The sequence below is a fragment of the Stegostoma tigrinum genome, chromosome 1, assembly GCF_030684315.1.
Source record: "Stegostoma tigrinum isolate sSteTig4 chromosome 1, sSteTig4.hap1, whole genome shotgun sequence".
Taxonomy (NCBI): Eukaryota; Metazoa; Chordata; class Chondrichthyes; order Orectolobiformes; family Stegostomatidae; genus Stegostoma; species Stegostoma tigrinum.
This window is the reverse complement of record NC_081354.1, coordinates 173,520,913-173,547,753: the sequence shown is the minus strand read 5'-3', so window position 1 is coordinate 173,547,753 and position 26,841 is coordinate 173,520,913. Positions and strand designations below refer to the sequence as shown.

General features: G+C 43.7%; 1 protein-coding gene across 4 annotated transcripts in view; it reads right to left on the bottom strand.

The window, feature by feature from the left end:
* Window positions 1-1,874: 1,874 nt before the first annotated feature.
* ctnna2 (catenin (cadherin-associated protein), alpha 2) overlaps window positions 1,875-26,841 on the bottom strand; it is a 1,331,223-nt gene continuing 1,306,256 nt past the window's right edge. For all 4 annotated transcript variants that reach the window (XM_059650313.1, XM_059650312.1, XM_059650311.1 and 1 more), the window contains exon 18: window positions 1,875-3,043. In XM_059650313.1, the coding sequence (XP_059506296.1) occupies window positions 2,756-3,043 (288 nt within the window). In that variant the 3' untranslated portion in view covers window positions 1,875-2,755. The remainder of the gene's footprint in view (window positions 3,044-26,841) is intronic.

Sequence of the window (26,841 nt, the reverse complement as noted above, 5' to 3'; positions counted from 1 at the left end):
CACCCTTTCCAAAGCTTCCACATCCTTCTTATAATGCGGTGACCAGAACTGTACACAATACTCCAAGTGCGGCCGCACCAGAGTTTTGTACAGCTTCACCATAACCTCTTTGTTCCGGAACTCGATCCCTCTATTAATAAAAGCTAAAACTCTGTATGCCTTCTTAACAGCCCTGTCAACCTGGGTGGCAACTTTCAAGGATCTGTGTACATGGACACCGAGATCTCTCTGCTCATCTACACTGCTAAGAATCTTACCATTAGCCCTGTGCTTTGCCTTCCGGTTACTCCTACCAAAGTGCATCACCTCACACTTGTCTGCATTAAACTCCATTTGCCACCTCTCAGCCCAGCTCTGCAGCTTATCTATGTCTCTCTGCAACCTACAGCATCCTTCGTCACTATCCATAACTCCACCGACCTTAGTGTCGTCTGCAAATTTACTAACCCATCCTTCTACGCCCTCATCCAGGTCATTTATAAAAATGACAAACAGCAGTGGACCCAACACCGACCTTGCAGTACACCACGAGTAACTGGTCTCCAGGATGAACATTTCCCATCAACTACCACCCTCTGTCTTCTTTCAGCAAGCCAATTTCCGACCCAAACTGCTATATCTCCCACAATTCCATTCCTCCGCGTTTTGTACAATAGCCTATTGTGGGGAACCTTATCGAACGCCTTGCTGAAATCCATACACACCACATCAACCGGTTTACTCTCATCTACCTGTTTGGTCACCTTCTCAAAGAACTCAATAAGGTTTGTGAGGCACGACCTTCCCTTCATGAAACCATGCTGACTATCCCTAATCAATTTATTCTTTTCTAGATGATTATAAATCCTATCCCTTATAGCCTTTTCCAACACTTTACCAACAACTGAGGTAAGGCTCACTGGTCTATAATTACCAGGGTTGTCTCTACTCCCCTTCTTGAACAGGGGAACCACATTGGCTATCCTCCAGTCAAACGGCACTATTCCTGTAGACAATGACGAGTTCAAGATCAATGCCAAAGGCTCGGCAATCTCCACCCTGGCTTCCTGCAGCTTCTTGGAATGCAAGATTTATAAGAAAGATTATCAGGGATAGCCCTGAATGTGGATTTGGGGTTACAATCAAATCATTCTTCACTTTATTAAATAGTGGATCAGGCTCAAAGGTGGAATAGGCCTGCTCCTCCTTTTTAGTACATTTGTGTTATCAAGGAAAATCAACAGGTAACAGGATCCATACTAATTCCAGGCTGTATCTCAGGATATTACATCTATCACTGATTATCAGTGGGTCAATGCATTGCAGTTGCTTACGGGGGAAGTTTGAGTTTTACCACTGTACTGTTAGTTTTCAGTGCAATTTTATGAGTCATGTTATTTATTTGGTGGAATAAATGCACCATTCCCCTTTAGTTGCCCCATTGCACAGTGCTCACTCACTTTTAATTACTGCCCCATTGTCTCATCCTTTTTATCTGTTCAAGGGTGACCTTCTGGTTCCTGCAACTCCTCGCACATTGGCTGTAGGTGCCAAAACCACAAGCAAACAATACTTGACTACACAGGATACAACTTTTTCAACATAAACGCATTTGTAGGAATCATAGGATCAGGCATCTTGTGATCAGTCATCACGCCAACTGATAATATGTGGCCAAAATGTTGTGTAATCAAATCTCTAGAAACATCTCCATTCAGAGGTGGCAATCTGGCACCATTTACTGACTCACTCACCAGGTAATGTTTGGGAGCATCCAATGCACTTCCATCAGAGTCGAGCCAATTGGGCTGAAGCTATAGCAGCTGCTGAGTGAGTACATCTACTGTCATCAATAAATATATGAAAAAAAACACACACACAGCAAGCTCACTCAATGAAGATGGGCAAAGGGTTTATTTGAGTTATTGGGAGGATACAAAGACAGATTAGTCATCCACAGTTCAGGCAAGTCAAAATTCTACATCCACTGTTAAGTCCACTCTAACACATTACTCACTATCTATTGGCTATCACCGCACTGTCAGACAGTGGCACAAGGCTGTCTGAAAACATTAAGGAGTTGCAACACAATCAGCTTGAACCTGTGAAACAATTCCCATGTTGTCGTGCTGACAGCATCATGAAGGTCTATATATTCCACGCGTTTGTTTGTTGAGCTGGTTTCCAGCATTGTTAAAAGTTTAAGTACAATTAGTTGTCACTTCTGTTATCAGTAACATTAAGTATCAGGCTTCAGGGCTGCAGAACTATCGCTGATGCCCACGGAATAAATAAGGTTTCAGTTTTCCCTTTAAAGCACAATCCTAATATCCTAATGCTGTCAGTTATTAGTATGATTACAAAATAAATAAAAGACCATTAAAGTTATATGTTGTGCTTCAAACTACACCAAACAGAAAGAACATGTCTGCTTTATGCTTTTAATGTCCAGTATTGAAACTTTTTGTAACATACAAGCATTGATATTAAAGCCCTATAAGCTTAAAACACAGATCAGGTTAGCAAGCTATGTAGCCATTTTAGCTCCATCACATTTTATTCCCTCATCTAACAATAGCAATGCTGGACTTAAGTATATGTTAAATCTAAAATTTAGATCCAGCTCCTAATTCAACATCAAGTGAGTCCCGATTCATTTAGGGGTCAGTCAATGATTTTGTTTTAATTCTGAGGAGCATCATACAGGTAACTTTGCCGAAACTTAATACAGCATCATTGATCATCTCAAGGATCGACTGACAGGGTTTGCACAGCTCTAGAAGGAGTCCATTGCCTTAAACTCGCTGAGGGCCTGGACTGGGGAAATGTGCTTCTTCTGGGATCCCCTCCTTACTCTCGTCTGATACTCTTCTGGCTTCTCCCTCTTCACGAGCGGCTTCTTTTCAGGGGCTTTCATTTTCCAGGACACAACGGGGGAGTTCACAGCGGCCGTGCCGTACACCTTCTGGTATTTAGTGGAAGCCACATAGGAAGCCTTCACAGTTAGAACCACTGCATTCATCAGATTCTTCGCAGCTTGGATGAGTGAGGTCGCACTATCCAACTACATGAAACATAAAAGAAAGTAGACAAAATGATTCAGTCAGTAATCGAAAGTACCATTCTCAGATCAAATTCCAGCCTATGAATTATTGCTTTCCAATAACCTCGGTTTCAATGATCAAAAATAATCCTCTGTGAAAGAAAACAAAAGCTATATGTTGACTTTCACAACCTAAAGACATCTCAAAATGCTTTACAGGCAACTCAGTAGTAGCCACTTGGACTTAGAACACACTGCTTGCTTTATATCTGCAAATGATAGTCATTGGATAATTGATAGGTATTTTCTCACTGTAACTGCAGCTGATTTGAGGATTTTTTTTCCACCTGGCTTGCAGCACAGCTAAGGATAAAATATAGAGTCATAGAGTTGTACGGAAGCAGGCCCTTTGGTCCAACTCATCCATGCTGACCAGATTCCCAAATTAATCTAGTCCCATGTGCCACTACACGGCCCATGTCCTTCCAAATCCTTCTTATTCATACATGCATCCAGATGCCTTTTAAATGTTGTAATTATACCAGTCTCCACCACTTTCCCTGGCAGCTCATTCCACACACTCACCATCCTCTATGGGAAAAAGTTACCCCTTAGATCTTTTTTAAATCTTTACCCCCTAATCTTAAACCCGTGCCCTCTAGTTTTGATCTACCCTATCCCTGTAAAGAGATCTTGGCTATTCACCCTGTCCATGCCCTTCATGATTTTATAAATCTCTATATGGTCACCCCCTCAGCCTCCAATGCTCCAGTGAACAAAGCCCCAGCCTATTCAGCCTCTCCTTATCGCTCAAACTCGCCAACCCTGACAACATCTTTACAAATCTTTTCTGAACTTTTTCAAGTTGAACAATATCTTTTTCTATAGCAGGGAGACCAGAATTGCATGCAGTATTCCAAAAGTGGCCTAACCAATGCTCTGTACAACCGCAACATTACCTCCCAACTCCTATACTCAATGCACTTTTTGTGACTGCGTTGACCCCAATAGCTTCAGCATGGATTCTGCCATCTATAGGTGAAGAGTATTAGCAGCAAACTCTCCCTTATACTCAACACATTTATATAAGGCACCAAACCCTTCTTAAGATCACGTGAAGTTGGTACTGTCCTCTAAAGCATAATGACTTGGTAATGTTCCAGCAAGCATCCTGGGAGTGACTTTGTTCTCAAATAGTTGTAAACAGTATGACCTGAAACCCATTCAATCAACATGTTAATGAGATGATGTAAAAAAGAAAAAAAAGTCCTTTCAATTGTAGTACTTTCAATGTGCAGCACTGTTGCAGTGCAAAAAATCTGGCAGCCAATTCATACACAGCAAACTCCCACAAAGACCAATGTAATAATGACCAGTTGATTGTTAGTGGCTGAAGGATAAGGGTTGGTCCTGACATCTTAGAAATTTCCTGTGTTTTTTTAACAAAATAACAATTTTCCAACTATCAATTGGCAGACTGACACATTCCACAGGCCAGGACTATGTGCCGAGGGACACACTAAAGCTTGGTGCAGCTGCCACCAATGTGCAGTGGAGAAAGACCATTGTCTGAGGTCTTCTTGCGGTTCAGTTATTGGACCCTGGTGGTGCCTCAAATTCACATAAATACAGTGATAATGGGAACTGCAGATGCTGGAGAATCCAAGATAATAAAATGTGAGGCTGGATGAACACAGCAGGCCCAGCAGCATCTCAGGAGCACTAAAGCTTTTGTGCTCCTGTGATGCTGCTGGGCCTGCTGTGTTCATCCAGCCTCACGTTTTATTCACATAAATACAGTCTGGTTCAAGTAAGAGATTTCTTTGGTTTGTTTGGATAGAGTCAAACTCCAATGGTTGTTTCCTTGATATGCTACTATATAGACCAAACTCTGTTTGTGACAATGTATATATACATATGAAGACACTTTTTAATGAATAAAATATATTTTGAAATTTAAAAGAGTCAATTTGAAAAAGAACAAGAAACTGAAAGGTCAAAAAACAAGTTGACTGATATGCTCCACGGCAGAAGAAGTTAACATCAATCTGCCAGTTTGACTTTCATCCCTCAGTCAGCAATCAACTCGCAGGATTGAGCCCCATCACAATTGAAGAGAATGATCTCCTTGATACAACCATTTAACGTAAGTGATCAGATGCAATATCTGATCCACTTTTCAGACCAGAGGACATCAGAGCAGAAGTAGGCCATTCGGCCCTTGAGTCTTTCCTACTCCTCTGTTGCAGGTTGGCCTGCTGGGTTCCTCCAGCTCTACACCTTGATATTTCAGACTCCAGCATTGGCAGTTCCTACTATGCCCGGCCCTTGAGTCTGCTTCATCAGTCAATGAAATCATGTCCAATCTGAGAATACACATCTTCACTTGCCTGCGATTTCTCCATAACCCTTAATTGCCTTCATAATTAGAAATCTGTCCACCGTAGCCTTGAAAATACTTAAAAATCTATCCTCTACAGCCTTCTCCAGTCAAGAATCCCAAAGTGGCATGGTGCTTAGCACGACTGCCTTACATGAACCAAGGACCCAAGTTTGGTTCCAGCCTCTGGTGGCGAGCTGTGTGGAGTTTGCACATTCTCCCTCCGTCTGCATGGGTACCCTCTGGGTGCTCCGTCTCCTCCCACAGTCCAAAGATGTACAGGTTAGATGGATGAGCCATGGGAAATAGGGGGACAGGCTGTGGGTGGTATGCTCTTCAGAGGGTCAGTGTGGACTTGATGGGTCAAAGGGCCTGCTTTTACACTGTAGGGACGCTATGAAGATTCACTACTCTTTGACAGTAGAAAATAATTCTCCTTATCTCTGCCTTAAAAGGGTGACTCTTTGTCCAGAGATTATATCCTCTGGTTCAAGAGCATTGGCATGCTATATGCAGAAAATGAAATATATTCCACGTACCTGTAAAGTAATCCAACCTAAGTTATTTTCCTTGCAACAGTTGAAACTTTACGAGTAAAGAATTCCCTCTGCCTATTCTGCTATTTCAAAGCACAGACTTGTCTGCTAGTATTGCATTGTTCAACCACAAAATAACTTATCAAATCATTTACAAGTTGCTTCAACAAACACGACTAAAAGAAACTAAACCTGGGCACAGCTCCCTGCTAAAATCAAATCACCGGTACATGTGCACAAACTTATGCGTCATTAAATCATTGTGAATGAACAAATGAGAACTTGAAAGGGTGATTGTCGAGCTGGTGATATCTAACCATGCTGTGTCTGTGCAAACAGGCTGGCAGATTTACTATGCCATAACTCCAAGGAAGTTACAAAAATACTGAATAAAATGCTTTGGGATATTCTCAAGTCATGAAAATCACTGCACGCACTGAAGTCACACAAATGCACACAGACACACACTCAGACAAATATCCACTTTACCATGTCAGATTAATTCTCGCCAGTATAACTTGTTTTTTCCGAGTTCAATCTTCAGCTGTTTACTGAAAATTAAACGCTCTCTATAAAAGGTCAGGAGAATTAGTTTATCACTGAGTACTAGAACATAATGTCAACAATTGGAGAACCACCTTGCGAGCATGCGCAACACTACCTGTGACAGACAACTACAATCAGAGTAAAATTCATTATGCACACTTTACTCTAGGATAAATTCTGGCAGACACATTTCTGCTGTCACTTTTAAGGCAACATGTAGTGATTTTTAAAAATTCATTCACAGGTTGAGGGCATTGCTGACACGGCCAGCAATTACTTCTCACCCCTATCTGCCCAGAGAGCAGTAAAGAGTCAACCATATTGCCTGTGGGTCTGGAATCACGTGTAGGCCAGCCAAGGTAAGGACAGCAGTTTCCTTCCCGAAAGGAAATTAGCAAATCCAATGAATATGGGAACTGCAGATACTGGAGAATCCAAGATAATAAAGTGTGGAGCTGGATGAACACAGCAGGCCAAGCAGCATCTCAGGAGCACAAAAGCTGACGTTTCGGGCCTAGACCTTTCATCAGAGAGGGGGATGGGGAGAGGGTGCAGGAATAAATAGGGAGAGAGGGGGAGGCGGACCGAAGATGGAGAGAAAAGAAGATAGGTGGAGAGGAGAGTATAGGTGGGGAGGTAGGGAGGGGATAGGTCAGTCCAGGGAAGACGGACAGGTCAAGGAGGTGGAATGAGGTTGGTAGGTAGGAAATGGAGGTGCGGCTTGGGGTGGGAGGAAGGGATGGGTGACAGGAAGAACAGGTTAGGGAGGCAGAGACAGGCTGGGCTGGGTTTGGGATGCAGTGGGGGGAGGGGAAGAGCTGGGCTGGTTGTGTGGTGCAGTGGGGGAGGGGACGAGCTGGGCTGGTTTTGGGATGTGGTGGGGGAGGGCAGATTTTGAAGCTGGTGAAGTCCATATTGTCACCTTTGGGCTGCAGGGTTCCCAGGAGGAATATGAGTTGCTGTTCCTGCAACCTTCGGGTGGCATCATTGTGGCACTGGAGGGGGCCCATGATGGACATGTCATCTAAAGAATGGGAGGGGGAGTTGAAATGGTTTGCGACTGGGAGGTGCAGTTGTTTATTGCGAACCGAGCGGAGGTGTTCTGCAAAGCGGTCCCCAAGCCTCCGCTTGGTTTCCCCAATGTAGAGGAAGCCACACCGGGTACAATGGATGCAGTATACCACATTGGCAGATGTGCAGGTGAACCTCTGCTTGATATGGAAAGTCATCTTGGGGCCTGGGATAGGGGTGAGGGAGGAGGTGTGGGGGCAAGTGTAGCATTTCCTGCGGTTGCAAGGGAAGGTGCCGAGTGTGGTGGGGTTGGAAGGCAGTGTGGAGCGAACAAGGGAGTCATGGAGAGAGTGGTCTCTCCGGAAAGCAGACAAGGGTGGGGATGGAAAAATGTCTTGGGTGGTGGGGTCGGATTGTAGATGGCGGAAGTGTCGGAGGATGAGGAGCTCGAACAGTTCATCCTCTTCACCAACAGCTTCCACCCCAACCTTCAGTTCACCTGGGCCATCTCCAGCACATCCCTCACCTTCCTGGACTTCTCAGTCTCCATCTCAGGCAACCAGCTTGTAATTGATGTCCATTTCAAGCCCACCGACTCCCACAGCTACCTAGAATACACCTCCTCCCACCTACCCTCCTGCAAAAATTCCATCCCCTATTCCCAATTCCTCCGCCTCCGTCGCATCTGCTCCCACAATGAGGCATTCCACTCCGACACATCCCAGATGTCCAATTTCTTCAAGGGCCGCAACTTGCCCCCCACGGTGATTGAGAACGCCTTTGACCGCGTCTCCCGCATTTCCCGCAACACATCCCTCACACCCCGCCCCCGCCACAACCGCCCCAAGCGGATCCGCTTCGTTCTCACACACCACCCCACCAACCTCCGGATACAACGCATCATCCTCCGACACTTCCGCCATCTACAATCCGACCCCCCCACCCAAGACATTTTTCCATCCCCACCCTTGTCTGCTTTCCGGAGAGACCACTCTCTCCGTGACTCCCATGTTCGCTCTACGCTGCCCTCCAACCCCACCACACCCAGCACCTTCCCCTGTAACCGCAGGAAATGCTACACTTGCCCCCACACCTCCCCCTCACCCCCATCCCAAGCCACAAGTTGACTTTCCATATCAAGCAGAGGGTCACGTGCACATCTGCCAATGTGGTATACTGTATCCCTTGCACCCGGTGTGACTTCCTCTACATTGGAGAAACCAGGCGGAGGCTTGGGGACCGCTTTGCAGAACACCTCCGCTCGGTTCGCAATAAACAACTGCACCTCCCACTCGCAAACCATTTCCACTCCCCCTCCCATTCTTTAGATGACATGTCCATCATGGGCCCCCTCCAGTGCCACAATGGTGCCGCCCGAAGGTTGCAGGAACAGCAACTCATATTCCGCTTGGGAACCCTGCAGCCCAATGGCATCAATGTGGACTTCACCAGCTTCAAAATCTCCCCTTGCCCCACCGCATCCCTAAACCAGCCCAGTTTGTCCCCTCCCCCCACTGCACCACACAACCAGCCCAGCTCTTCCCCTCCACCCACTGCATCCCAAAACCAGTCCAACCTGTCTCTGCCTTCCTAACCTGTTCTTCCTGCCACCCATCCCTTCCTCCCACCCCAAGCCGCACCTCCATTTCCTACCTACCAACCTCATTCCACCTCCTTGACCTGTCCGTCTTCCCTGGACTGACCTATCCCCTCTCTACCTCCCCACCTATACTCTCCTCTCCACCTATCTTCTTTTCTCTCCATCTTCGGTCCGCCTCCCCCTCTCTCCCTATTTATTCTAGCACCCTCACCCCATCCCCCTCTCTGATGAAGGGTCTAGGCCCGAAACGTCAGCTTTTGTGCTCCTGAGATGCTGCTTGGCCTGCTGTGTTCATCCAGCTCACACTTTATTATCTTAGCAAATCCAGGATGGGTTTTTCCTGACAATCGATTCATGGCCACCATTAGACTCTTAATTCCAGATTTTGTATTTTTCTACTGAATTTTAACTTCACCATCTGTTGTGGTAGGATTCAAACCCAGATCCTCACGATATTACCTGAGTCCTTGGATTAACAGTCCAGTGATACTAGCACTAGGCCATCGCCTCCCCTGACGTGATGACTCATAACGGGATAAATTGGTTTCATCTTATTTCAATTCAGCTCCAGAGAGTTTACTTATGATGGAGTTGAACAAAGTTAGAAGATGCACACTAAAACAAAAACAAAGCACTGCAGATGTTGGAAATCTGAAAAAAAAACAGGTGCTAGAGAAACTCAGCAGATCTGGCAGCAACTGTAGGGAGAAAAAAAATTAAGAGTTAATGTTTCAAATCCAGCGAACTATTCTGACAAATGGTCACTGGACTTGAAATGTTAACTTTGTTTTTCTCTCTGCAGATGTTGCTTGATCTGCTGAGTTTTCTCAAGCCCTATTGTTTTTTCCAAAGGTGGACATCCACTTTGATAGGTGTGTTGTAGCCAGCAGTTATGGATGTGTTGTCTTGTACACTGAATAATGCACATGTGGACAAAACCGTCAGCTACTTAGCTTAAATAAACAGCCTACTAGACGCTGACATTTCATTTGGACAGACCTAAGTCTAATCTTTTCAACTGATCATTTTTCACTGTGACATTTGGCAGTAAGGAAAGTGCACACCAAATAGTTCGGTAAAAAAACAAAGCACATTTCTAAGACTTCAGTGTCTCTGCTAACGGCATTAGAGACACAGTAGTAAAGATATTGCTGTTCCATTCAAGATTAAAAAAACATCATATATTAGATATGGACAACTGGGATCAAATGAGTCTCTTGAAGATAAAGAGTTTGGGGGATTCTTAAGAGGGAAATCAGGAAGGCAAAGGCAGAATATGAAATAGCCTTGGCTGATAAGGTGAAAGATAATCTGAAGAGATTCTGCAAGTACATTAAGAGCAAAAGAACAACTAGAGACAGAGTAGTGACCCTTAAAGACTCCCCTTGGGAGTCCCAGTCTGGGATTCTCTTAAGATTAACTTTCAGGTTGAGAGTAGTTATAAAGACAAAATGAATGTTGGCATTTATTTTGAGAGGACTTGAATATAAAAGCAGGGATGTACTTCTGAGGCTTGAGAAGGCTCAGGTCAGACCGCATTAAGAATGTTGTGAGCAATTTTGGGCACCATATCTCAGAAAGGATGTACTGACACTGAGTCCAGAAAAGGTTCATAAGAATAACCCCAGGAATGAAAAGCTTAACATATGAGGAACGTTGAGGACTCTCGGTCTATACTTGATGGAATCAGCAGGATGGGTGAGGATAGAATTGAAACTTACAGAATATTGACATTGGATTGAAGATTGGACATTGGGAAGATATTTCTATTAGCAGGAGAGACTAGGACCAAAGGGCATTGACTGGGGGTTGGGTTTGGTCAGTGAGGTTAGAGGACCGGATAGGTTGGAGAAAAGATGGACAGGTCAAGGAGGCGGAAACGAGCTGGGCTGGTTTTGGGATGCAGTGGGTGAAGGGGAGATTTTGAAGCATGTGAAGTCCACATTAATACCATTGGGCTGCAGGGTTCCCAAGCGGAATATGAGTTGCTGTTCCTGCAACCTTCGGGTGGCATCATTGTGGCACTGGAGGGGGCCCAGGATGGGCATGTCATCTAAGGAGTGGGAGGAGGAGTTGAAGTGGTTTGTGACTGGGAGGTGCAGTCATTGTTGGTTGGCGAGTTTAAAACTAAGGGGCATATTTTTAATGGAGGGGAAAAAAATTTAAAAAGGACATGAGGGACAACTTTGTTCACACAGAGAGTGGTTAGTGTGTTAGATGTACTGCCAGAGAAAGTACTGGTTGCAGGCACAGCTACAATGTTTAAAAGGGATTTAGATAAGTACTTGAAAAGGAAAGGTTTGGAGGGATAAGGGCCACACATGGGATTAGTTTAGTTTGCTGACTTGCTTGTTGATTTGGTTTGTTTTCATTCAGATGTTTCATCACTATGCTCAGTAGCATAATGAGTGATATTGGAGCCCATATACAAACCCATACAGAACAAAACTACAAATGACACAACTCATCATAACGGACCACACAGTATAAATTCCAAACAGAATGGAATAACATTGCTTCTTCGGAGGTCTCACTGATGATGTCACCTAGCATGGTGACGAAGCATCTGAACTAAAACAAGCCAGTGAGCAAGTCAACAACCTCACCCACAACTCAAGCTACAGATTTTGCAAAAAGCCTTAAACTAGTTGAGTAAAGAAAATGATCAGCATGGGTAAGTTGGACCGAATGGTCTGTTTCCATGCTGCTTGTCTCCATGACTGTATTGTATTACAATGAGATGCTTCAGATACCCGGCATGCAATCATGGCAAATAAATTTTAATCATTGCGCAGATGATTGATAGCACTTTTATGTACAGGCAGATCCTGTTACAAACCAATGTCACATACATCTTGCATTGGGGGTGATGGTGATGTAACAGTAATGTTGCTCTACAATAATCCAGAGGCTAATACACTGGAGAAACATGTTCAAATCTTGCTGAGCAGCAGCCTTTAGAATTTAAACTGAATTCATGTAAATCTTTAAGTGCTTAAGGTTAATGTCTGTAATGAGATTCATGACAACCATCATTAATTGTTGCAAAAATCCACCTCGTCATTAATGTCTTTTACACAAGAAAATCTGCCATCTTTACCTAGTTGGCTTCATGTGTTTCCAGATAGACAGCCTTTTCAGTGGTTCTTCACTGCCCTTCAAAACAGCCCTAGATATCTTCTGAGTTCAAAGGCAATTTGATATTTGAAACAAATGCTGGCCTTGCCAGTGTCTCCCGTGCCTCAGAAAAAAAATAAACAAAATCCGCATTTGAGATAACGAGGTGTAGAGCTGGATGAACACAGCAGGCCAAGCACCATCAGAGGAGCAGGAAAGCTGATGTTTCAGGTCTCGACCCTTTCTGAAGACGACTGCTTCCCCAGCCTTTCTGAAGAAGGGTCTAGACCTGAAACATCAGCCTTCCTGCTCCTCTGATGCTGCTTGGCCTGCTGTGTTCATCCAGCTCCACACCTTGTTATCTCAGATTCTCCAGCATTGGCAGCTCTTACTATGGTGCCTCAGTGGTTAGCACTGCAGCCTCACAGCACCAGGGACTCAGGCTCAATTCCACCTTTGGGCAACTGTCTGTGCAGAGTTTGCACATTCTCCCCATATCTGTGTGGCTTTTTCTGGGTGCTCTGGTTTCCTCCTACAGTCCAAAGATGTGCAGGTTAGGTGGGTTGACCATGTTAAATTGCCCACAGTGTTAGGGGTGTGGGTCTGAGTGGGATGCTCCAAGGGTCAGTGTGGACTTGTTGGGCCAAATGGACTGTTTCCATACTGTAGGGATTTGCATTATTGGCATCACTTTTTAAATTTTTTGTTGGGATGTGAGTATTACTGGCAAGGCCAATATTTATCAAGGCCAATATTTATCAATCATATTATGTTAACCTTGAGCAGGTCATGGTGAAGTGTGGGTTTAGAATCCTACGAGAGACACTGGTAGCAGGTCACTTAGTGAGGATGAGAACAAATTGACTTCTTCCTCACGTATGTCCCTTGCCACTGGACATAGGCCCAGATTGACATCTATGTGCTTCAGAACTTCGCTGGCTTGGACAAACAGTGGTGTTAACGAGCCACTCTTAATGAAAAATATTAAAGATCCCTCACCCAAAATAAATTGTATTCCTTGGTATTTTTATCGTTCTTTTCAATGATCTTAAGCTTGGAGAAGCCCTGATTCAATAGCTGAGGAAGGGTAGTAGATGGCAATCAGCAGGAGGTTTCCTTGCCTATCATACAAGAACATTACAGATACAGAGCAGTCAGTGTCACGGCCAATCTGTACATGCTCTTTCCTCAAAGCACACTTTGTCAGCGGGCACAACTTACTGGTAAATTTGGAAATGTATTGCTCCCCTGCTGCCTTACCCAAGTCACTAAAGGCCATTACTGTTTACTGCAAATTAAAAGAACAAGATTGCTTCCAGCCTGAACATAATTTCAGGCCAGAAGATGTCATTCGGGCTCTTACTGTGAATGAATTAGAAGTATTTATTTAGCTGATTTTACATTGTTCTTTTAATTGAGATTCTTGAAGCCCTGTGATTTTGTGACAGCTCCTCAGTACTTTACAATCTAAATCTGTCCTCAGTGACCTAGCGGCTAGTTCATGGACTTAACAAACAGTATAAAAACAGTTATTGATTCAAAGCGCCTCTGAACCATAGGCAGAGTGTATTTAGCTCGCTAGACCAGTCCTAATGCTGTGTACAGGTGAGATCACAACAAACATAGAGAGGGGGCTGCTTCCATGCAGTAATTTAACTTTCCAGTAGAAAATCCAGTCTTTCCTTTGCTCCATTTGTTATGTGTTTCCAGAATTTTGCTTTCATTTACAATTTCTTTTGAATCATCGTGCACCTTTAGGGAATCTCGTCTTTGTTTGAATTAGTCAATTTGCTTTGCTTTGCACATTTTATTTCGGCAAATGGACAGTCAAGATAATCCGAGATAATGGGAACTGCAGATGCTGGAGACTCCAAGACAACAAAATGTGAGGCTGGATGAACACAGCAGGCCAAGCAGCATCTCAGGAGCACAAAAGCTGACGTTTCGGGCCTAGACCCTTCATCAGAGAGGGGGATGGGGGAAGGGAACTGGAATAAATAGGGAGAGAGGGGGAGGCGGACCGAAGATGGAGAGTAAAAAAGATAGGTGGAGAGAGTGTGGGTGGGGAGGTAGGGAGGGGATAGGTCAGTCCAGGGAAGTTGGACAGGTCAAGGAGGTGGGATGAGGTTAGTAGGTAGCTGGGGGTGTGGCTTGGGGTGGGAGGAAGGGATGGGTGAGAGGAAGAACCGGTTAGGGAGGCATGTCCATCATGGGCCTCCTGCACTGCCACAATGATGCCACCCGAAGGTTGCAGGAACAGCAACTCATATTCTGCCTGGGAACCCTGCAGCCATATGGTATCAATGTGGACTTCACCAGTTTCAAAATCTCCCCTTCCCCTACTGCATCCCTAAACCAGCCCAGTTCATCCCCTCCCCCCACTGCACCACACAACCAGCCCAGCTCTTCCCCCCTACCCACTGCATCCCAAAACCAGTCCAACCTGTCTCTGCCTCCCTAACCGGTTCTTCCTCTCACCCATCCCTTCCTCCCACCCCAAGCCGCACCCCCAGCTACCTACTAACCTCATCCCACCTCCTTGACCTGTCCGTCTTCCCTGGACTGACCTATCCCCTCCCTACCTCCCCACCTACACTCTCTCCACCTATCTTCTTTACTCTCCATCTTCGGTCCGCCTCCCCATCTCTCCCTATTTATTCCAGTTCCCTCCCCCCATTCCCCTCTCTGATGAAGGGTCTAGGCCCGAAACGTCAGCTTTTGTGCTCCTGAGATGCTGCTTGGCCTGCTGTGTTCATCCAGCCTCACATTTTGCAGTCAAGATAATCCTTTGTTTTTAGCCAGATTTGAATAGTGTACAGGCAGGTGAGGGCAGAGACTTGTTAGAACAGTGCCAGCACATTGTGTCTTGGATACGCTTCCAACTGACATGTCCGAATACTTCTCAGACTTTCGCCCCATTTGTTTCCTAACAAGTTTTTCGCTAGTGATGCCTATTGCATTTATTTCCTCCTGCCTCCATCTTCTTGATTTGTTTTGGCATAGTACTAATCCAACTGTGAATAAAAATATAATACAGTTGATGCTAGAAATCTGAAGCCATCACAGGAAATGCTATAGAAACTCAGCAGGTCTGGTGCATCTGTGGAGTGAGAAACAGCTAACATTTCGAGACCAGTACAACAGTGAGCTCCGAAGAAAGGTTACCGGGCCCAAAATGTTAACTCGGCTTTCTGTCCACTGACGCTGTTGAATTGATATTATTCTTGGTTAATTATGGTTGGTTTGCTTTCTTCCTGGATATCTTTTCCTCACTTGGATATACTTTTGTCATGGGTCATGAACTATTTTCTTAAACTTTCTTTCCTGGCTGTCCTCATGAAATGTCACATACCTCTGGCATTGAGATTAGATCTCCTTGGAAACACATCTCCAAAGTGAATATAAGATCCTGTCATTACCTCTATTTATGCTGTTACTTCACTTTCTGTTCTGAACACTATGAGCATTTGAGTGAAGAACCATTGATCTTGCCTTTTTTGCCATTTCTTTCCCATTTGACCCTGTTTGCTGTGTTCTTTTGTATGTTCATACATTCTGTCCTTTCCTTCCCACAGGGTGTCATTATTTAAATAGCTGCCTTGCAATGTTGCCATATTCTTTAACTTTTAAAACCCAAATAACCCCTTTCCAGAACTCCCCTGCTCACAGGCCCAATCCTATGCATTGATTTAAGCCCACCATGATGGGCCCAGAACCATGAACGTAATAAAACCTTGCTGCATTATAATTCCCCAGGATAATGTAAGAGATGGGCAACGCTAGTAATGAATAAAGACTATTTCTGTGATCCTGTGGTACAGTTTTTACAGCACAACACTCCACAAATCTCACTTTACCTTATCCTATCAAATTATGACTTCCCTCTTAAATACTTCTCCCACCATTTCCACTGGAGCAGAAGATGGCTAGGGAATATTACCACAGAGGATGATCATAGCAGAAGTTATATAAATGGCACATTTTATGGAGAAGTTGGGCAAATATTTGTGTTGTCAGGCTAGAGGTCAGATACAATCTCATTGAAAAACAACAGGCTCAAGGAGCTGAATAGGATTTGGAATCAAGTCATATTTGAGAACCAATATGTTGTGGATCCAACAAGCATTCAGGTTATGTTATTCACTTAAAATGTGATAGGGTCCCGATTTGAAATCAGGTAGAAATAGTTCTTAGTCACAGTGAGTGGAATAGCCTCTATCTCTGCAATAATGACTCTATAATTTTTTTTCTACATTATGAGGACACGAATTGGAAGCAGAAGTAGGCAACGTGGTCTCTCTTTGCTTTGTGTTTCAATAGGATCATGACTGCACTATTCTAGTTTCAAATTTCACATTCTCCGATAAGCAGAGCAGATTACAGTTGTAAAGGTTAGTCCTCATGTAAAAGTTGACCTCATGATGTTTGGCTAAAAGACATGATTTTTCATTTATCCTTCCTAAAATGTACCCTAGTTTTAAGGGATTGAAGCCTAAAAATTTCAGAACCAAAATACAATCATAGAGGTTTTAATTATTCAATTTCATTGCAAATGCTTATAAGTACCAAATGAATTAGGCACTGGCAATTAAATGTTTAAAATTATATATTTAGGCTCCTTACTTATTCATGTTATACAAGTGAGCATGAACAATAATCAATATGAATTATTTTCTGCTGTTGGTCTTTGCGTTATTCTGTTGAAACAGTCTTTTTTGGATTTTACTTGGCTCTAATTCAAACAAGATAGCCCTCTAAAACATTACCTTCGTAAAAGTTGACATCATAACTTTAGCCTCGAAAATTGAAGCGTTACGCAAGATGAAAGCACACAGCTCAGTCCCAACTTTGTTCTGACCCAACCTGTGGCATTACTCACGCTCAGTTCCCGGAATTCTTGCCTGATTCTTATCCTAGCCCAGTTGCACTGAGACAAAGCACAGCTATCATTCTGTCACAGTGCCTCCCCATTCTGTTGCTGTATGACACAGAATCTGACTGTGCTTTGGCCATTAAACTGAGTCCAGACATCTCAGTGGGCTACAAAACCACCAGCAGACAGAAAAGGCTGTTTGATTCTATTAACCTCAGCTGAACTTCAACAACAGCCCTGAGGTGAACTGCCAGCACCGAACCCAGTAATAATTATTTCAATCACAGACTTGCATGTAACACTTTGGTTATCAAAGGAGCCATTACAAAAGAAAAATATTGAGCGATGAGGACGTGACTGCAGTTAATTTCTGTTATTCCGAGCTTAGAATGGATGCCTGATCATTAAGGAATTTCAATATCTGCCAGATCAATTGTAATGTGGCATGGAGCAGCTGTCTGTTCCATTGGCGGTGCTGCTGGTTTTGAAAAGGTTTTGCAAGAAGGTTAATTTCAGAAATATTGCTTCACATCTGTCGGAAAAATAATAACATGTCTGAAATAACTCCACAGAGGCTGGTGGTATCTCATCACTGAGTCGCCCTTTATTTACTAGCGCTTGGTACTTTATATGGGCCTGGCTCCCACAGAGCCAGCACTGAGAGTGAACAGGACCTCTGACACTCCACACTCCTGTTTGCATCTGTTAGCCAAGGCACCTAAAGGCTCCATCTTGGCATTTCAGCAATGTAACTGTTCCAAACCATATGTAGGCGGGCTTTCCAGTATGTGCACTCTCCTGGATTCCAGCCTATCAATTTTCTTCCTCAAATCAGGCCTAGTAGGACTTGTTTTTGCTGTCTCAAGTCAGCATACCAGCTATTGCATAACTTGCTGGCCTGGATCCTGCAGAAAATGTTAACCATTTGGTCGAGCCATGGCTTTGTTTTGGGGTTTTGCTGTGGCTGACCTTACAGTCCCTCTGTTCAGGATATGTCCTGAGTGAGACTATGCAATTGCCTTCACTCCTGGTCCCTAATCTCAGTTGGCCTGGCAAGGTTGTCCACTTTCATCAGAATATTCTGTAACTCATATGCTTCACTTCTGCATTTTCCAAATACAAAGCCAGCTGTAGTGCCTGTTTGAAGTCCATAGGGCTTCGGCTAGTAAGCACTTTTGCATGGATACATCTCTTAACCAGAGTTAAACATGGTTCTGTGAATTGTCCTAACCTTGTCAAAAATTCTGACTCGGCCTCCCCTCAGTCCTAAACTGCTGAATAAAACTGACAGCAACTCACAATTAGAGGAAGCTTGGGATCATAACATTCTTTAACTAAGTCCAACAACTCTTGAGAGGTTTTACTATCCGGTACGTCAGGAAATGTTAGGCTCCTAGTAATCAAAAAATGCTGCAGGTCCACAAGCTATCAGTAGAATTACTCATTGCTTTCATCTGCCCCAGTATCATTTGCCTGGAAAAAAATAACACATTCTTTCCACAGACTGAAGCAATCTTCGATGGCAGGATTGAACGAGTCAATCTTCCCAAAAAATGGCAAGATGCCAGAAAGACAACTGTTCCGAATGAATTTGTTTTGGAGCATTGTGTTTTCTCTTGCCACCACTGAAGTAATTGCGCAGTATCTCATTACCAAGTTACCTTTTATTTACAAATGCATTGTACTCAACACTGGCACAACTTCCTCAGAACCAAGTCTCAGACTAACCAATCAGGGAACTCATTCTATGAGGTCCACCCAGCTGATGTTGTGACAATCACTACTAAATACAATCTGGGAGCTACCATGTGGATTTCAAGCCTGCTAATGAGCATCATTTAATTCACAAAATGTTATAAAATATCAAGTATGTTCAACAAATAAGAAAGCCTTTTATTCCTTTTCATCAGGCATGGATTCATGTTGAGGATTGTTTCATAGGACTAGGCAGTAACATGCACAGAATGAGGGTGAAAGCCTAACCCAATGGGTCATGCATTACAGCGAAGATTCTGGATCCACCTAGATATCCTACAATATATTCTGCAGTCTCCGAACATGAATTTGGTGTTTTACACAATGTAGTCAATTGCGTATTTTTCTATATTGGAGTTAGAATAAAAAATCCATCAACGAGGCTTTCTTAATAAATACTAAATTATTAATTTATTATAAAACAAAACACAGTAAACGAAAAAAAATTAGTTACCACACACAATTAATATTATGTCCAAAGAACTCAAAACAGATACACACAACATACAGTTAATTGAAAAATAAATGCTCCTATGATGCTGCTTGGCCTGCTATGTTCATCCAGCTCAGCACCTTGTTATCTCTGGGGAGGAAGTAACCTGGTTTGGCCAAAAATCGTTAGTTCTTGAAGGGAAAAAAGGATTAAATATTTAGATGGCTGCCAATCTGGTATTTAACCAATATAGATGGTTTTTTTTCATCCAATCCCTACCAGGCCCTTTGGCCTTACAAGTCCACACCGACCCTCAGAGCATCCCAGCTAGACCCTTCCCCGTAACTCACCTAATCTACACATCCCTACGGGCAATTAGCACAGTCAATCCACATAGCCTGCACATCTTTGGACTGTGGGAGGAAACCGGAGCAAATCCACACAAGCACAGGGAGAATGTGCAAACTCCACACGGACAGTCACCCGAGGGTGGAATTGAGCCCGGGTTCCTGGTGCTGTGAGGCAACAGAGTGAACCACTGAGCCACCGTGCTGCCCCTAATCTAATGAAGAAAGATTAGAGAAATTGGTCTTATTCACCTTGGAGCAGAGATTAAAAGGCGACCTTACTGAAGTATTCAAAATTATTACTAGACATGCTACTAGACGTTACTGCACGCTACTGGACACATGCAGCTATCACTGGGTAAATGCCACTTATTCAGGGGACATGGGATTGAGAAGTTATCACTGGGTAAATGCCACTTATTCAGGGAGCATGGGATTGAGAAGTCTTCTAGACACTCTTTAAATGAACATTCAGGTTTCACAGCGGACATACGTCAAGGGTGTTACAGAAAGACAGTGATGTCAGCTGGGCTGCTTTTCCCTCAGCTGCTGTGCAAGTGACATCCATAGCATTATCCAAATCATCATTGCCACTTGCGGCCCCTCGCAGATGAGGATGACTCTCTTCCACTCTCAGGGTGAGTCCATAGGTGCTGCGTAGACCGATGTGTTTCCTGCAGACTCTGCTACACCTGGGGCACAAGGTGATCATGGGAATGGGAGGGTGGGGCTTTGGTGTGGCAACGGGCTCCTTTCACTGTTTTTGCCTGGCTTCCACTTTGCCAGTGAGGCCTTGAGGGTATCACTGAAGCGCTTCCTCTGTCCACATGGGCCTGATGTTTCAACGATGGGAATACAGCGCCTGCTTGGGGACTTTCTTGTTGGTCCTGCAGACGACATGCCCAACTGATTGCAGCCAATCAAGTGAATATCATGAAACTCAGGCAGCTGATTTCTAACAAGGAAGGCCACAAAATCAGTTGAAATTGTGTGATTTAATAAACCGTAGAATTTTCTGCAACGGAAGGAAGCCATTTAACCCATTGTGTCTGTATAGGCTCCCAAAAGAGCTAACCAACTAGGGTCTAGGCCCGAAACGTCAGCTTTTGTGCTCCTGAGATGCTGCTTGGCTTGCTGTGTTCATCCAGCTACACACTTAGCTAACCAGCCAGTGTCATTCTCCATTTCCGTAGGCCTCTAAATTAATCACTTTCAAATAAATGTCCAACTCTTCTTTGAAACCTAGTGTGGAATCTGCTTCCACCACTCTCCCAGGCAGCGCATTCCACATCCCAACAACTCTCTGAATCAAGAGGTTTCTCCTTATCTCACTTGCTGACAATCTTGAAATTGCGACCCCTTCATTACTGACATACCAACTGGTAGAAACAGAATATCCTTCTGTGCCCTGTCAAAATTGTGCATAATTTTGAACACCTCGGTAAGATCAACTTTTAATCTGTGCTCCAAGGTGAATGAGCCCAACTTCTCTAATCTTTCTTTGGATTTAAAATCCTTTATTCCTGGGATCATTCTGACAAATTTCCTTTGAACTGCATACAGGGCTTTAACATCCTTAATTAAGGTGCCCAGCACTGAATACAATACTTCAAATGTGGTCTGACCAATGATTTGTAAAGGCGTAGCATCACCTCCTTGTTTTTACACTATTTCCCTCCACTTATAAAACAAAAAAAGTATTTTTCCTAGATGCACTTTTTCAAAATAAAGTTCCAAAGAGTTTTTGCATTAATCTTTTAAAAAATAAATGCAGGCAGCTACAAACCTAGAAACAAATCAGTGTTATAAAAATCCTTTGAAACTCCAGCCCCTTAAAAAAAATTAAATTTGAAGCTTTCACAATGCCCTAAACTCCCTTGATTCATGCACCCCCAGCTCAGAATAGCGGCTCACATGCAAATATTTATGCCCAAATTCTTCCCATCAACATGTGTTACCTCATATATATCTTTGTTGAACTTAATTTGCCAGTTGTTTGGCTGTTCTGCGGGTTTATAAATTTCCTCCTGTAATATGCTGCAGCTCTTTTAATTTCTAATTATTCTCCAGATGGCGGGCAGAACATTTCATGCCTGTACAGTGGCAGGGAAACTGGCAGCTGGGAGAGTTTTCCAGATGGGTTGGCATTATAGATGCCAGCCACATTCCCACCATTGCAGTAACTGAGGTCTCAGTGAGGAGACTCAGTTATGGTGGCCTTCCAGGCTGGTTCCAGAGTGGAGGAATGGTGAAGAGGATGGAATCATGAAGTAGAAACAATGTAGAAATCAGTGGAGATTAATTTGTGCCAGATTGAGAGATTCAGCCTAGGACAGCAGAGTGGCAACTCAGAAGCACCCCCTTCCTTTGCTTCTGACTGTCCTTCCCCCGCTCCCAGTGACCTCCAAATGCAGAGGCTCCGTTTCCTCCCTTGCTGCCCCCAAAAACAGCCACTTTTTTGAAGTTGACCTGACATTCTGAGTCGAGGGCATTGTATCTAGACACAGCCACAGCCTTTGCTGCCATGCTGCAGATTTCTGAAGCAATCTATTATTTGGACGTTGGAGCAATTTCTAAACTTGGCAATCACACCATATTTGATGGGAATGTAAGCTGTGAGGAGCAGGCGGGGAGGCTTCAAGAGAATTTGGAAAGGCAAAGTGAGTGGGCAGATGGAAAGTAACGTGAACAGCTGTAAGATTAATCAATTTGGTGGAGAAAAAAAATCAGAAAGGTAAAATGCATCTTTAATAAGAAGAGGTTTGGATGGCAGGTTTTGGGAATTCTAAACAATTAGAAAGGCAATCGTATGTTGGCATTCATTTCAAGATGATTTAAGCACAGAAGATCTCAAGCTGCAGTTGTTTGGAATTTTAGTGCCACTGCACAGAATGTGTGCACAGTTTTGTTCCCCTTATCTAAGGTAAGATGTATTGCAATCAGGGAGTGCAATGGAGGTTCCACAGATTAATCCTGGGGATGGCAAGAATATCTTATGAGGAAACATTGAGGAAACCAGGTAGAGTTTCAAAGGATGAGCAATGATCTCATTAAAATTCTTACAGAGCATGGCAGTGCATATGTAGATAGGGTGTTTCTGCTGTCTAGTAACTGTAGAGACAGGAAACATAATCTTTGGATAATGTGCAGGCCATTAAAGACTCAGAAGGGGAAGAATTTTTTTTACACAGAGGGTGATGAATCTTTGGAATTCTCTACTCCAGTGGACTGTGGAAACTGAATAGTGGAGCAGATCCAAGGCAGACATCAATGGAATTCTGGAGACTAGTGACATTAAGAGAAATGGAGACAGTTTGAGAAAATGGCATTGAGGAGTTGATTTTTTTTATTCATTCACAGGACATACTGGCACTGGAGCATGTCCAGCAGAGATTCACACGGATGATCCCTGGAATGGTAGGTTTAACATACGATGAACGGCTGAGGATCCTGGGATTGTATTCATTAGAGTTTAAAAGGTTGAGGGGTGATAGAACATAGAACATATAACAATACAGTGCAGAACAGGCCCTTCGGCCTTTGAGGTTGCGCCAACCTGTGAACTAATCTAAGCCCCTCCCCATACACTATCCCATCATTATCCATTTGCTTATCCGAGGACTAATAGGTCTAATAGAAACTTACAAGATAATGCATAGCTTAGAAAGAGTGGACGCTGGGAAGTTGTTTCCATTAGGCGGGGTGACTAGGACCCGTGGGCACAGCCTTAGAATTAGAGGGGGTAAATTTAGAACGGAAATGAGGAGACATTTCTTCAGCCAGAGAGCGGCGAGTCTGTGGAATTCATTGCCATAGACGGCAGCGGAGGCCGGGACGTTAAATGTCTTCAAGACAGAGATTTGATAAATTCTTGATCTCGCAAGGAATTAAGGGCTACGGGGAGAGTGCGGGTAAGTGGAGTTGAAATGCCCATCAGCCATGATTAAATGGCGGAGTGGTTTCAACGGGCCGAATGGCCTTACTTCCACTCCTATGTCTTATGGTCTTATGGGATGAGGGTGTAACTGGCCAGGCAACATTTATTGCCCATTTCTATTTACCCAGAGTGGGGTTAAGAGTCAACCACATTGCTGTTGGTCTGGAGTCAGATGTAGGCCAGACCAGGTAAGGATGGCAGAGATAATGGGAACTGCGGATGCTGGAGAATCCGAGATGACAAAGTGTGGAGCTGGATGAACACAGCAGGCCAAGCAGCAGCTTAGGAGCACAAAAGCTGACGTTTCGGGCTTAGACCCTTCATCAGAAAAGGGGGAACGGGAGAAAGCTCCGAAATAAATAGGGAGAGAGTGGGAGGCGGATCGAAGGTGGATAGAGGAGAAGATAGATAGAGAGGAGACAGAAAAGTTAAAAGGGCAGGCATGGATATCTTGTCTGTCTCCTCTCCTGTTTTCTCCTCTATCCACCTTCAATCCACCTCCCCCTCTCTCCCCATTTATTTCAGAACCGTCTCCCCTTCCCCCTTTTCTAATGAAGGATCCAGGCCCAAAGCGTCAGCTTTTGTGCTCCTAAGATGCTGCTGTGTTCATCCAGCTCCACACTTAGTGAGGATGGCAGTTTCTTTCCATAAGGTCATTACTGACCTAGAAGGGTTTTTCCCAACAATCCACAATGGATTCACGGTCATCATCAGACTCTTAATTCTACATATTTATTGAATTCAAACCACGATCTGCCAAGGTGGGATTCAAACCCAGGTCCCCAGAAAGCTATCTGGGTTAACAGCCCAGCGATAATACCACTAGGCCATCGCTTGCCCTCTTATATGTAGCACAGAATTGTGGGGCATTGCTTGATGGGTTGAGTGTTCAAATCCTGTCGCTGTGGAGCTCCTGGGGAGGTGTTGGCTTACTGGTATTGTTGCTGAACTGTTAATCCAGCGGCTCCAGTAATTTTCCAGGGGCCTAGTTTCACATCCCGCTATGAATTCAGCAAAAATCTGGAATTAAGAGTCTAATGACGGCTACAACTCAATCATCACAAAAACATCTGGTTCACCAATGTCCGTTAGAAAAGGAAACTGCCATCCTTATCTAGTCTGGCCTAAATGTGACTCTAGACCCTCAACCAAGTGTGACTCTTAACTGCCCTTTGCGTGTAATTAGGTCTGAGCAAAAAAATGCTGGCCTAATCAGTGACACCCTCATCTTGTGAATGAATTAAAACAAAAACAGGCTTTACAAACTCACGGTCTATGTAACTCGGCCTTCTGCCAGGTGCCGTGTTTACCCGTCAGAAACTGCAGGTTGTTCTTTTTTTGTTATAAAATCAATTTTAGCACTAGGCAGCAATTTGCGCAAAAAATTCTTGGAGTTAAAAATTTATGGAGGGGAATCATAGTAACTATTTTCCATTAAGAGTGCTGAATGTATCATATGATTGCAAAGGATATCAGTCGCTTAGGCAGTTCGTTACAGCTGGTCAAACTTACATGTAACGGAGTAGTTTGCGCGTGCTGACTAATTTGGGCTCAGCAGGCTTGCCAACCAAAAGAAATTTTCAGGGCTAAACGAATCACAGGGCCAAAGTCACGGCCGGGGAGCCCTGAGTTTAAACACAAGAGAGATGCAGCCAGCAAATACCAGCAGAACTGCATTTTTGGAATAATATTATTGAGGTTGTGGCTGCTGAGTCTAATGGCACAAGGGGGACAATGGGGAAGGTGGAATCACCTCTTTGTTAGTGATGATATTTGCCTGGAGAACCTGGCTACATGACTGAGCAAAGACTGCACTACAATGTAAAGAACACATTGGAACAATACAGACTTTGTGTCACAAAGAAAGACACATGTTGCCTTCCACTCATCAGAACAGGCACAAGAATGTCAATATTTCAAAGGGGTACAACAATTTATACTGCCTTCTAAAAAGGGTGCTGACTGGTTGCAAGTTGACTCTAATTTGTCAAGGCATTTTCATAAAGATTGCATCAGGAAACTATCATCTCCCATGCTTTTGTTTCATTTAAAATGTTACAAAGCATGAAGATGTTTCCTTGGCATGCGGCGGGCAGGTCTATGCATGAATTTATATAATTGCTAGCATGATTAACCGAGTCACATTGTGATCCATATTGGTCATTTTTAATTGGTTATTGGTACATTTGGAATTATTCAGCAAGTGTTATCTAATCAGGAAATTAATAGCAATTCCTCAGCACATAGAAACATAGAAAATAAGAGCAGGAGTAGGCCATTCAGCACGTCAAACCCTGCTCCGCCATTCAATATAATCATGACTGATCATCCAACTCAGTGGCGATATGCACAAGTTTTCTCCTCAAACCCTTTGAACACTTTAGTCCTAAGAAATACGTCCTTCTCAAGGATATTCCTACTCAAAAATATTCAATACTTTGTTCTCAACTACTTTTTGTGACAGAGAATATCACAAGCTCACCATTCTCTGGGTAAAGGAACTTCTCTTCATCTCAGCTCGCAGTCCTTAGGGGCAGTACATTGGCTCAGTGGTTAGCATTGCTGCCTCACAGTGCCAGGGACCCACGTTCAAGTTCAGCGTTGGGTGACTATCTGTGTGGAGTTTGCACATTCTCCCCGTGTCTGTGTGGGTTTCTGCCAGTTACTTTGGTTTCCACCAATAGTCCAAAGGTATGAAATTTAGGTGGATTTTTCATGCTAAATGTGGGTTTATGGGGATAGGATGGATCTTGGTGGGGTGCTCTTTGCAAGATTGGTGCAGATCCGATGGGCCAAATGGCCTCTTTCTGTACTGTGGGGATTCTATGATTCTGAATGACCTGCCCCATATATTTAAACTGTGGCCTCTGGTTGTCGAGTTGGCAGAATACACAGATATGACTTAACTCAAAACACTTGCTTCACATTTTTGAAATTGCCAAGGAACCAAGATGAAACAATTTCAGATTTAAAATTGGGCAGCTGGTAAAGAGTTTCATGAGAAATGATATTTGAAAAGTTATGTGTTAAGAGCTCAAAAAAAGCAGATATGGAGTCAAAATTAGATGCAGGCATCTCCCTACTCATGGAACATTTAAATTCATAGCTCGTTGATTCCCATAAAGTTAAGCCTCTTGTCCAGCTATTCATCCTGAGTCTCAAATGAACATTTCCTGTCATTAGATGTCAGCACCCAAGAAAAGAATTTCTGAAAACTCAGGCTGAAGAAATTCAAAAATGATAAGCTAGCTAATAAGAAAGATACGTGCGTGCAGGAATGAGTT